At 43.9% G+C, this 12,978-nt stretch overlaps 1 protein-coding gene across 1 annotated transcript; it reads left to right on the top strand.

The window, feature by feature from the left end:
- Positions 1-3,037: 3,037 nt before the first annotated feature.
- On the top strand, positions 3,038-12,321 carry LOC139380181 (UDP-N-acetyl-alpha-D-galactosamine:polypeptide N-acetylgalactosaminyltransferase 3 (GalNAc-T3)). Its single transcript, XM_071122631.1, has 11 exons — positions 3,038-3,139; positions 3,472-4,050; positions 6,955-7,127; positions 7,743-7,892; positions 8,253-8,487; positions 8,658-8,775; positions 8,944-9,144; positions 10,516-10,647; positions 10,848-10,949; positions 11,065-11,217; positions 11,431-12,321. The coding sequence occupies exons 2-11, from the start codon at positions 3,551-3,553 to the stop codon at positions 11,542-11,544; spliced, it is 1,878 nt and encodes a 625-aa protein (XP_070978732.1). The 5' UTR covers positions 3,038-3,139; positions 3,472-3,550; the 3' UTR covers positions 11,545-12,321.
- The last annotated feature ends 657 nt before the right edge of the window (positions 12,322-12,978 follow it).

The following is a 12,978-nucleotide window of genomic DNA, read 5'->3' as shown; positions in this document are numbered from 1 at the left end:
ACACACAGGGTCAGTGATTTCCAGGTGAAGAATGAATATGAACATCCAACTCAGTGCCACATAGACTCTATCTAGATATGATATCATCCACACCGTTTTTATTTATATATACATACATGGTTGTTACTTTTTAATGAAGGGAAATGCCACTGAGAGTTGCCAACTTGACAGCACCCTCCCATAAGGAGGTTGAAGCTACTATTAAATGTTGACATCAAGTCACACACCCAAAAGTCTTGTACCAGTCCACAATTTGACATTCAAATGTATTTCTTCCCAAAAGTATTTGCACTGTTGTATATTAAGTTTAGGTTATAAAGACGGCAAGTAGCCTACATTATGCATACATAGGTTTTTTAGAAATGTTTGCAAATGTATTGAAAATAAAAACATATCTTATTTACATATATATATATATTCAGCCCTTTTGCTATGAGACTCGAAATTGAGCTTGGCTGCATCTTGTTTCCATTGGTCATCCTTGAGATGTTTCTATAACTTGATTGGAGTCCACCTGTGGTAAATTAAATTGATGGGACATGATTTGGAAAGTCACACCTGTCTATATAAGGTCCCACAGTTGACAGTGCATGTCAGAGCAAAATCCAATCCATGAGGTCGAAGGAATTGTCCATAGAGCTCAGAGACAGGATTGTGTCGAGGCACAGATCTGGGGAAGGGTACAAAAACATTTCTGCAGCATTGAAGGTCCCCAAGAACACAGTGGCCTCCATCATTCTTAAATGTAAGAAGTTTGGAACCACCAAGACTCTTCCTAGAGCTGGCTGCCTGGCCAAACTGAGCAATCGGGGGAGAAGAGCCTTCGTCGTGAATTGACCAAGAACCTGATAGTCACTCTGACAAAGCTCCAGAGTTCCTCTGTGGAGATGGGAGAACCTTCCAGAAGGACAACCATCTCTGGAGCACTCCAACAATCAGGCCTTTATGGTAGATTGGCCAGGCAGAAGCCACTCGCCAGTAAAAGGCACATGACAGCCAGCTTGGAGTTTGCCAAAAGGCACCTAAAGCACTCTCAGACCATGAGAAACAAGATTCTCTGGTCTGATGAAACCAAGATTGAACACTTTGGCCTAACTGCCAAGCGTCCCGTCTGGAGAAAAACTAGCACAATCCCTACGGTGAAGCATGGTGGTGGCAGCATCATGCTGTGTGGATGTATTTCAACAGCAGGGACTGGGAGACTAGTCAGGATCAAGGGTAAGATGAATGGAGCAAAGTACAGAGAGATCCTTGATGAAAACCTGCTCAGGATCTCAGACTGGGACAACGATTCACCTTCCAACAGACAACGACCCTAAGCACACAGCCAAGACAACGCAGGAGTGGCTTAGGGACAAGACTCTGAATGTCCTTGAGTGGCCCAGCCAGAGCCCGGACTTGAACTGGATTGAATGTCTCTGGAAGGACCTGAAAATAGCTGTGCAGCGACGCTCCACATCCAACCTGACAGAGCTTGAGAGGATTTGTAGAGAAGAATGGGAGAAGTGTCATACCCAAGACGACTGGTCTGAATACATATTGAAATTTGATATTTCCGTTTTTTATTTTTAATACAATTGCAAAAAAAATCTAAACCTGTTTTTGCTTTGACATCGGGCACTGTGTGTAGATTGATGAGGGGGATAACATATATTTGATCAATTTTAGAATATGGCTGTAACATAAAAAATGTGGAAAATATCAAAGGGTATGAATCATTTCCGAATGCACTGAGACTCGCCTATTATTCGCATAAGCTATTCGCCTATATCAAATATAATATATAATAGAGACGGACTACTACTGCATATGAAAAAGTCACTTCCACAACTCGGGGAGCTTGTGATCTGTAGGCTAAGTACCAAGAAGGACAGGAGAACAGTCACTGTGAATTGTGTCCCTCGTTGAACCTACTTGACAAGACTCCTACTGCGCACCGGAGTATTCCTCCTCCGAATGTCTACGGTGTCCACGTCTTATCTTTACCACCTTAAGCATCGAACACTTTACGGATACCATCTGCCAGGGGTGACTTGGCAAACAGAAATATGTTGGGATATGTCTCAGAGGGTCCAACATGTTCGGTGAGTGGCAGATGTTCAGTCATTCCTTAAGCTTTGAGATAAAAACAATTAAAAAATAAAATAAATGCAAGGTTGGACTTTGATTCTAGTGTAAACCGTAACATTAAACGTATTTGCCTGTCGTGTAATGCTCTTTACCATCTGTGGAGTTCTATAGCTTTCTTAGGCTAGCCTACTGTATGATACTTTGTAACAGATGCGCTTGAGCGCCTTTGCTTGAATATTTGGCAATTCTGATAAACAGTTCGAGTTCGAATTGTATTATGCTTACTATAATGCAACACTTGTACACAATCTAACATAGCTCATGCTATCTGTTAAACAAACCAAAAAAATGTCCTAACTTATTTCTGCAGTGTAGGCTACAGGCTAACCCGTATTCTGTAAGCGACCCATTATTCTTCTAGCCTGATTGGATGCAGAGAGGTATAGGACACGTTCATCCGATATGTGTAACCCAGCAACAGTCTCAATGAATGACTTGCTGAACAAATCCATGATTTTAAGAATTGATACCATTATAAGATCAGACATATCCCGCGGTGTAGACTATTTCCAATAGTGCATGAGACAAAGTTACTCTGCAAGATGACACTTTTTTTAAATGGATTTAACCAAACTGGGCACAGCGAGTTATAGCTTTGTAGCTGAAGTAAATCAAAGTGACGTTTGCAACTGACACAAATAGACTCATACTTGATGCGCCAAATGACAAATTCATCATTTTTAAGCCACTGTTTTGCAGTGTTTCACTAATGTAACAAATGGTATGACTTTATGACTTTGACAAAGAGAGATCCGCTCTACGCACGCGTGCCAAATATAAGGGTTCCACCCTCTACCTGAAAGGAGCGCACCTGGATCCAACGAGACGGAAGTAGTTTGCAAAGATTGAGAAACGCTGCACAACTGTATTTTTTTGGGGCAACAATTACTCTGGAATTCCACGTTATTTCGAAGATGATTTTTATTTAGCGATATGCTCGACAAAACTTGATGGACTTTTAAATCAATCATTTGGAGTCCATTTCCCATCCTTTTTATGTAACGTCCCGGTAAGTCATATCATTTTCCCGAAAAGAGTGGGAAAATGCAGGACTATGACGAGATCATTTTTATAGTAGCCTGGTCATTCCTGTCGTTTAGTAGACTGCTGTATAGTAGCACGTTTTCCAACTATTTTGTTGGACAGTAGGTTGTGGAGAAAAACAATCGCAAGTCTTGTTACATTCCTGCTTGTGTATGGTCATACTCCAAAGTGGCATAGCACTTCAGCTTCTCAGCTTTGAAGAAATACGTGTTTTCTGTTCATGTGAGACTGAGTTTTGTGATCCTGCTTTTTACCTCTGTTAATTTGACACATTTGTCACCTTTCTTTCTTTTTAAGGTTACCTCCTCTGGTGGTGCAACTGACTGGTAGGTGAAGTACTGTCTCAAAGCTATCTACCCCACACATCTCCAGAAGAATGAGTGGTCTCCGCAGAGTTCTCAGAAGGCGATTACACCCCTTAAAACTGGTGATAGTGGCCCTTATTTTTGTCACATTTCTCTTCCTAATACAACGTGAGGTAGTAAGCCAAAGTCCCTCTCTAGAAGAGCCCTGGCTGAAGGAGATGGCTGTCAAACGGGATGCCATGCTGGGCATGGTGATGGGTGCTGTCAATAACTTTAGGGATGCCATGCCAAAAATGCAGATCAAAGCCCCAGTGCGTCAGCATGACAATGCAGGGGACTTCTCCTGTTTGCCAGGGACCTACACGGCTGCTGAGTTGAGGCCAGCCCTGGAGCGTCCACCTCAGGACCCCAACAGCCCCGGGGCCTCTGGGAAGCCCTTTCACACAGATAAACTGAGCCCTGCTGAACAGAAGGAGAAGGACCGGGGAGAGGAGAAACACTGTTTTAACCTCTACGCCAGTGACCGCATTTCTCTCAGCCGTGACCTGGGTCCTGATACCAGACCACCAGAGTATGTTGTCTCTCCATAATTGACTGGCTGTATTTGTGCTCTTATCACAGTTGTTTCCATATCCATGCTCTAAATTCTGTGGTGGAAAAAGTACCCAATTGTCATACTTGAGTTCAAGTAAAGATATCTTAATAGAAAATGACTCAAGTCACCAAGTAAAATACTACTTGACTAAAAGTATCTGGATATATGTATGCGTGTACAGTTGAAGTCGGAAGTTTACATACACCTTAGCCAAATACATTTAAACTGTTTTTCACAATTCCAGAGATTTTAATTTAGTAAAAATTCCCTGTTTTAGGTCAGTTAGGATCACCACTTTATTTTAAGAATGTGAAACGTCAGAATAATAGTAGAGAGAAGGATTTATTTATTTCATCACATTCCCAGTGGGTCAGAAGTTTACATACACTCAATTAGTATTTGGTAACATTGCCTTGACATTTTTTTACTTGGGTCAAATGTTTTGGGTAGCCTTCCACAAGCTTCCCACAATAAGTTGGGTGAATTTTGGTCCATTCCTCCTGGCAGAGCTGGTGTAACTGAGTCAGGTTTGTAGGCCCCCTTGCTTGTACATGCTTTTTCATTTCTGTCCACAAATGTTCTATAGGATTAAGGTCAGGGCTTTGTGATGGCCACTCCAATACCTTGACTTTGTTGTCCTTAAGCCATTTTGCCACAACTTTGGCAGTATGCTTGGGGTCATTGTCCATTTAGAAGACCCATTTGTGACCAAGCTTTAACTTCCTGACTGATGTCTTGATGTTGCTTCAATATATCCACATCATTTTCCTACCTCATGATACAATCGATTTTGTGAAGCGCACCAGTCCCCCCTGCAGCAGGGACAGTCCCTCCCACAACATGATGCTGCCACTCTCATGCTTCACGGTTGGAATGGTGTTCTTCGGCTTGCAAGCATCCCCCTTTTTCCTCCAAACATAACGATGGTCATTATGGCCAAACAGTTTTATTTTTGTTTCATCAGACCAGAGGACATTTCTCCAAAAAGTACGATCTTTGTCCCAATGTGCAGTTGCAAACCGTAGTCTCTTTTTTGGAGCAGTGGCTTATTCCTTGGTGAGCGGCCTTTCTGGTTATGTCGATATAGGACTCATTTTACTGTGGATATACATACTTTTGTACCTGTTTTCTCCAGCATCTTCACAAGGTGCTTTGCTGCTGTTCTGGGATTGATTTGCACTTTTCACACCAAAGTACGTTCATCTCTAGGAGACAGAACGCGTCTCCTTCCTGAGCGGTATGATTGCTGCGTGGTCCCATGGTGTTTATACTGGCGTACTATTGTTTGTACAGATGAAAGTGGTACCTTCAGGCGTTTGGAAATTACTCCCAAGGATGAACCAGACTTGTGGAGGTCTACAATTTTTTTTCCGAGGTCTTAGCTGATTTCTTTTGATTTTCCCATGTCAAGCAAAGAGGCACTGATTTTGAAGGTAGGCCTTAATACATCCACAGGTACACCTCCATTTGACTCAAATTATGTCAATTAGCCTATCAGAAGCTTCTAAAGCCATGACATAATTTTCTGGAATTTTCCAAGCTGGTTAAAGGCACAGTCAACTTGGTGTATGTGAACTTCTGACCCACAGGAATTGTGATACAGTGAATTATATATTATAAGAATTACAGTTGTCTGTAAACAATTATTGGAAAAATGACTTGTCATGCACAAAGTAGATGTCCTAACCGACTTGCCAAAACTATAGTTTGTTAACAAGAAATTCGTGGAGTGGTTGAAAAACGAGTTTTAATGACTCCAACCTAAGTGCATGTAAACTTCCAACTTCAGCTGTATGTATGTGAGAGAATCCATCAAATCCCTTATATTAAGAAAACCAGACGACACAATTAAAATATATATATAATAATTATAGACAGATTTGCACACTGGCAATTTACAAACACAGCATTTATGTTTAGTGAGTCCACCAGATCAGAGGCAGTAGTGCGGACAAAGCGTTATATTTATAGGTGGGTGAATTGGACCATAATTCTGTCCTGCCTGAGCATTAGAAATGTAAGTACTTTTTGGTGTCAGGGAAAAACGTATAGGAGTGAAAAGTGCATAGTTCTGTCAGGAATGCTGTCAAAAATATAAATGAATATAAATAGTGAAGTACAGATCAAAGTATTTTTACTTAAGTACTTTACACCACTGTCTAAAATGTATTGTCTCAGTGCCATATGCTTCGGCTACGTAGCCATGTAAAAATGTAGAGTCAATCTTGGGGTTGGTGGCCCTGTTTTATGATGAAATTCTGTCATTATAGGGTATATCTTGTAAAACATCCAATGCAAACATCTAAAGTGGGGTTTCTCCTCATCACAAAACAGCACCATCTAGTGGTGTTCAATAGAACAGCTTCTCTTGAGGAATTCAGTATGCTTTTATGTCTTGTCTCAGTGGCTCAATATGAAACCAAAGTCACATACTGAATGACCACAGAAGGAAGGAGATGACCATAATGTGTCTACAACAGAAATTACAATTTTTACTCCAAGTCTTTGATATTTTCTTTGAGTTATTGAGGAAAATTTCACTTTAACCACAGGCTGAGTTTCTCTGTCTGAAACATTGTTTCAGCATGTGTGCCCAGTAAATGTGTCTGGGTCAAGAAACAGCTTCGTTTTGTTTGGCTAATTAAACAAGTCTGTCCATGTTCCTATTTTTAATGGGGTAATTTACACAGATTCAGACTGTCTGATGCGGTTGGCATTTCAAAGGGAGTCTCACATCCCAATGAAACAACTGAAACAGACACCCCTTTAGGGGAAGACTTCAGATGTTTCAACCACAGTCCTGCACTGAAAGGCCTCTCAGGGACCCAAAAATACCTTTTAATAAAAAAAATAAAAAAATGTTTTAATGCTCTTTTGCAGATGTATCGAGCAAACGTTCAAGCGCTGTCCCCCTTTGCTGACCACCAGCGTGATCATTGTGTTTCACAATGAAGGCTGGACTACTCTGCTGAGGACGGTGTACAGTGTCCTCCACACCTCCCCTGCCATCTTCCTCAAGGAGATCATCCTGGTGGACGATGCCAGTGTGGACGGTAAGGAACTAACTGGCCAGCCAGGCAGACGGCAGGACCACCTTGTTTTCACTTGGAATTGATTTCAGTCGGCCTGCTGGGCGGCCCGCTGGTGTGCCATGAAATGTGCAGGCTGGAGCCCCGGCTTCTTGTGAAGGGGGTTATAGCAGGAAGCAGCACTGCTAGTGAATACTTTCCTAAGAGAGGCTAGCTAGTCCGTGGCGGTATGGAGAAATATGTCTGTTTTCTCTTGTAAACAGGCCCTAGGCTGAGGGGGAAACGAGTCTGTGGGTAAAAAGACAAGGGAGCAGGGAATGCACCCCAACTGAGTGACACTCAAAGCCCTCTGTCGTTTGTTGGGAATAGCCTGCTATTAGACATCTGTACTAAAGCTATTTCCCTGGCCCAATAGGATAAGGCTAGGAACTGATCAGGCAAACTTGGAAGCTAGCCATGGTGTGTCTCTCTCTCCCTCTGTATGTAGTGCAAGCTTCCATATTGGGGGGGGGGGGGGGTCGCGCAAGTTGAGGTAGAGGCCAATTCTCCCAGAAAGTGTTACAAGGTCCATTACTGTATCTTGACTAACCGTTCTAGATCTGCATGGTCCAATGCTGTGGGCTCATTTCCTTTTCACAGACGCCTTGAAAGAGGAGTTGGATGAATATTTGAAGCGGCTGCACATCGTGCATGTGGTGCGGCAGCGGGAGAGAAAGGGCCTGATCACCGCTCGGCTACTGGGAGCCTCGGTGGCCACCGGAGACATCCTCACCTTCCTCGACGCTCACTGTTAGTACATGCACACCCACACCCCAGCACAGACATCAAACAACTGAGTCATCGGGCTGGAACAACCAGAACAGCTCTGCCTTTTTAGACACCTACACCCCAGAATACTAGCACTATGCAGATGCTGTTTCGGGCACGGCAGGAAAACCACACAACATTATGAGTATTCGAATGTAAATTTTTTTGGGGCAGCCTGCTTTGGGTTGGCCAGGGGAAAAATATCAAATCGGTGTTAATTAAATTGAGCTGTTTATACAACAGTCTTCTATGTTCGGTGCCGATGTAGTATTTAAGCATTTTAAAATGCTATGTTATTTAGTGGTTCTATTTTAATGCTGGTGGTGAATGCGTATCCAACAGGTGAATGCTTCAGTGGCTGGCTTGAGCCTCTACTGGCCAGGATAGCAGAGAACTACACTGCAGTAGTGAGTCCTGACATCACTACCATTGACCTCAACACTTTTGAGTTTATGAAGCCCTCGCCGTACGGGCAGAACCACAACCGTGGTAACTTCGACTGGGGCCTGTCCTTCGGCTGGGAGAGTCTACCGGACCACGAGAAACAACGGAGGAAGGATGAGACCTATCCTATTAAGTGAGAACTATGTGAATGATTGAATGCCTATTTTTCAGGAGGAAATACTGACATGACAAACACCTCCTGTCTATCTACCTTGATAACTGGTTGTGAATGGTCTATTTTTCAACTGTGTGTATACAAACTTATCCGGACCTTCTATTCAGTGGATATCTTTTACCCCACAGGACACCGACTTTTGCTGGGGGACTCTTCTCTATCTCCAAGGACTACTTCTATCTCATCGGAAGCTATGATGAACAAATGGAAATCTGGGGCGGCGAGAATATTGAAATGTCTTTCAGAGTATGAGCTGATTCACTTGGCTTTCTAGTTAGAAAACACCTTGTGTTAGTGTCATCGCTGCTACATTTTTTTCATTCTCTATATCTTTGTATTGTGCAGTAGAACCGAACCAACCGTTTACCAAGTATGACTAACCGTGTTGGGTGTGTTGCCTCTGTCTGTCTGTAGGTGTGGCAGTGTGGCGGTCAGCTAGAAATCATCCCTTGCTCCATCGTGGGTCACGTGTTCCGCACCAAGAGCCCCCACACCTTCCCCAAGGGCACCCAGGTGATCGCACGCAACCAGGTGCGGCTGGCCGAGGTCTGGATGGACGACTACAAGGAAATCTTCTACCGGCGCAACCAGCAAGCCGCCCAGTTGGCCAAAGACGTATGTGGTATTTCTGAGTGACATTGTCATATTGTTGTACGTTTTAAACCCAGCTAGGCAGGTTGATATCCCGAGAAATGGGACAGGAGTTCAAAAACAGTTAATCAATTCCCTAAAGTTATGTTTCAGCAGTTTGCTCTGTAATGTTTACCCTGCACTATATCCCACATGGACATTTGAATGTTCTCATTCTGACTGCAGACCACTTGTTATCCCCCTCGTAGGATAAGTTTGGGCAGCCACAGGCTGATGTGATTAAAAATAAAAAGTATGCGATTAGTGTTTTGGAAATAAAGTCTTCATAAATTCTTAAAGAAAATGTTAATCTCATCTTGTAGCTTTGGTGTCATGTTCCCCAGAGAGACTCGTTATAGAGGCAGGGACTCCCTCTCTCTCTCCCCAGAGTGACTCATTTTAGAGCACTGACCCCTAAACAAAGATCATCTTTTGGTTATGTATCGTCTGAACACAGTTGAACGTACAAACCCATTCCCCTGAGGTCCCTGGTGTGCACCGTAGAACTGTGTCACTATGTGACGTGAAATAAGTAGACATGAATAGTATCCTTCTAAAAAAACTTCTGCTGGCCTCCAGGTTATTAGGTGTTTTAGAGTTAACAGGCAGGAAGGGGAGCCTTTGGAGGCAACAGAGTCTGTTAAATGACGGGGATTCGTAGTGCTGCTGTATCAGGTTTTCTCATCTCCACGCCATAAACAGTCCCCCCTCAGGCCATGTGTAGTTGCGTACCTCGGAGTGAAGCAGGCCAAGAGGCCCTCTCCTGCTGCCTTCAAACACCCCCCCCTGTGTCTCTAACCGCTTCAAGGAGCACAGCTACAGTTGTTATCGTCGCACACGGTGGCTTACAGCATCCGCGTCATTATCTCTCTCGAATGCTCTAAAGATACTAAAGATCTGCCCGGAGAAGCTCTCTGTTCCTTGGAATACTCTGCGTTTGTGCTGGCAATAGGCGAATCAATGGCTGAGCAATGTCTGTATGCGTTCGTTTGAACCGTTGATGGCATGAATGAATTTAAATGAAGCAAAGAGAGGGAAAAGTCTGTCATTTCTCGACTAGAGGGTTCATCATTTGCTATGGTATTTCTGTATGTGTACCGGATAATTTTTGTGCGTGCCAATTACTTGAAACGAGATCGGGCAGCCTGAAACTCTGCCATACATGGTGCTGTCTTCAAGCAGTCACCCATCAACCATGGAGCTCCAGCACTAGACCGACTGTGGGGAAGTGGAAATTGACTTTTTTCCTCCCAGTCCAAAGCCTGGGCAGTGTGAGTAATGAGGAAAGTCTCTCACCCCCCCCACCACCACCCCCCATCCCTCTTTAATGGCTGCTGCCTGGAATTGTTTCCACAGAGGGCCTTCGGAGACGTCGGGCGTCGTGTGGACCTCCGGGAGCGGCTGCAGTGCAAGAGCTTCTCCTGGTATTTGAAAAATGTGTATCCAGAGGTCTTCATGCCTGATCTCAACCCGCTCCACTTTGGCTCGGTAAGTCCCCCCTCTCCCAGACTCTTTCCAGACCACAGAGAGCTTTCTGGCAATAGTGGGTTTCCACTTAGCATCTCCAGAGGGCTCCAGGGTAGGCCAGGGGAGAGAGAGTAGCTCCACACTACCTAAGGTTGAGAGGTGGCTGGGCTTGTTTGAACAGCTTGTGTGTCTGACTGAAATCCCTTTCCTTGTGCTTCCAGGTGAAAAATGTAGGTAAAGACTCGTGTCTGGATGCAGGGGAGAACAACGAGGGAGGGAAACCGCTGATCTTGTATCCATGCCACGGCCTCGGAGGAAACCAGGTCAGAGGGACGGGAATGAAGGGACTGGGTTCAGTCATGAAGGAAAGGCTAAGTACTTTCTCTGTCACTTTCAAAATCATAATGATTACGTCTGGTGTTTTTTGTGATCCCTCAGTATTTTGAGTACTCGACCCATCATGAGATCCGGCACAACATTCAGAAGGAGTTGTGTTTGCATGGGACGGATGGAGCCGTGAAGCTGGAAGACTGCCAGTATAAAGGCCGCAATACGTTTGTAGGAGCAGAACAGAAGTGGGAGTTAAGGGAGGTGAGACCAAATACCCACATTTCTATCCTAATGGGCTCAGTCAACATTTCTACTTGAAAGCCTTTTATTTTTATTTTTTTTTAACTGTCAATTATTATGAAATTGTTGGGCATTTATTTGCCTTGTTCTCTTGCATTATCTTCACCATAGAAGTGGATGTCAGTGATTTCCTACTGAGGATGTTGGTGACTAATCTGTTTCTCCTCTCTGTAGAACCAGTTATTCTACATCCCAGGATGGAACCTGTGTCTGAGTGCTCGTCATGAGCACCCCTCGTTGGTGGCCTGTAACCCCTCAGACAGATACCAGCTGTGGCTCTACGTCTGACTACAGGACACACATGGTGGACGATGTGTGCCTTGGTATCCTAGGACCATTAGAACAAGTAGCAATTGGCGTACATTTTTGTTACGTTTTATTATCGAAGTTGAATTTGTATTTATTTTTATACGTAGAAGAACTGCTGCTGGAAAGTTTGCGATTTTTGAGGAGAACGTGACCTCGGGAAGGAAGCGTTCAAACTGATACTAAAGACTGTTTGTTTTACTCCTTTAAAAAAAAAAAAATCATGATTTGGGTAAAGGAATTGTTTTTCTTGTCTTACACGCCAAATGCTCTCTGTAGATTGACGGAGGTAGCTAGGACTGTGGAAAGACTTTGGATGGATACTGAATGAAGAGAGATTTCTTTGAAGAATACGTCTTTTTTTTATATAGTGTGTACTTCGGCGGGAAATCAACATTACATTTTATTTAATTACCAAGGTTTGTTCTTTATTGCCCACACTGAATAATGTATTAATATAAATGTGAAAACCAACAATGGACTGTCAAATAATGCAGTAGTGCACTTGCCTCTTGCACAAACTGAATAACTTCGATGTTATACACCAAAGACTAATCAAGGTTTTTTTTTTTTTTCTATTAAAGACATGCTCCAGAACAATCTAATGAGGAGAATTACTGTCTTACCTCAATTAGCCACAAATCCATTTACTGGAAGCGGTGCAGTGCCATTTTCCTTACATTTTCCCTCACGTGGGCCAGCCCCCTAGCAATTCGAGTTCCAGCCAATGAGGTTCAGCCCCTCGGCGTGAGAAATTACGTGGGGAAGGGCCTCCCGGGTGGCGCAGTGGTTAAGGGCGCTGTACTGCAGCGCCAGCTGTGCCATCAGAGTCCCTGGGTTCGCGCCCAGGCTCTGTCGTAACCGGCCGCGACCGGGAGGTCCGTGGGGTGACGCACAATTGGCCTAGCGTCGCCCGGGTTAGGGAGGGCTTGGTCGGTAGGGGTGTCCTTGTCTCATCGCGCACCAGCGACTCCTGTGGCGGGCTGGGCGCAGTGTGCGCTAGCCAAGGTGGCCAGGTGCACGGTGTTTCCTCCGGCGCATTGGTGCGGCTGGCTTCCGGGTTGGATGCGTGCTGTGTTAAGAAGCAGTGCGGCTTGGTTTTGGTTGTGTATCGGAGGACGCATGACTTTCAACCTTTGTCTCTCCCGAGCCCGTACGGGAGTTGTAGCGATGAGACAAGATAGTAGCTACTACAACAATTGGATACCACGAAAAAGGGGTAAAATTTAAAAAAAAATATATATATATATATATATATTAAAAAAATGAAATTACGTGGGGCACATATGTGATGTATGCAATTTTCGGGGATAATTTTTGGCTTGTAAGCTCTACTTTCAGAACTACTGGCTAAGAAGTATACGGTGAAAATCTATTTTAAGTGTATTATAGGTTATTCATCATCTACCACTACTG

Source organism: Oncorhynchus clarkii, chromosome 22 (genome assembly GCF_045791955.1).
Source record: "Oncorhynchus clarkii lewisi isolate Uvic-CL-2024 chromosome 22, UVic_Ocla_1.0, whole genome shotgun sequence".
In the NCBI taxonomy this organism is placed as follows: domain Eukaryota; kingdom Metazoa; phylum Chordata; class Actinopteri; order Salmoniformes; family Salmonidae; genus Oncorhynchus; species Oncorhynchus clarkii.
Note: the sequence above shows the minus strand (reverse complement) of the source record. Positions and strands in the feature narration are given on the sequence as shown.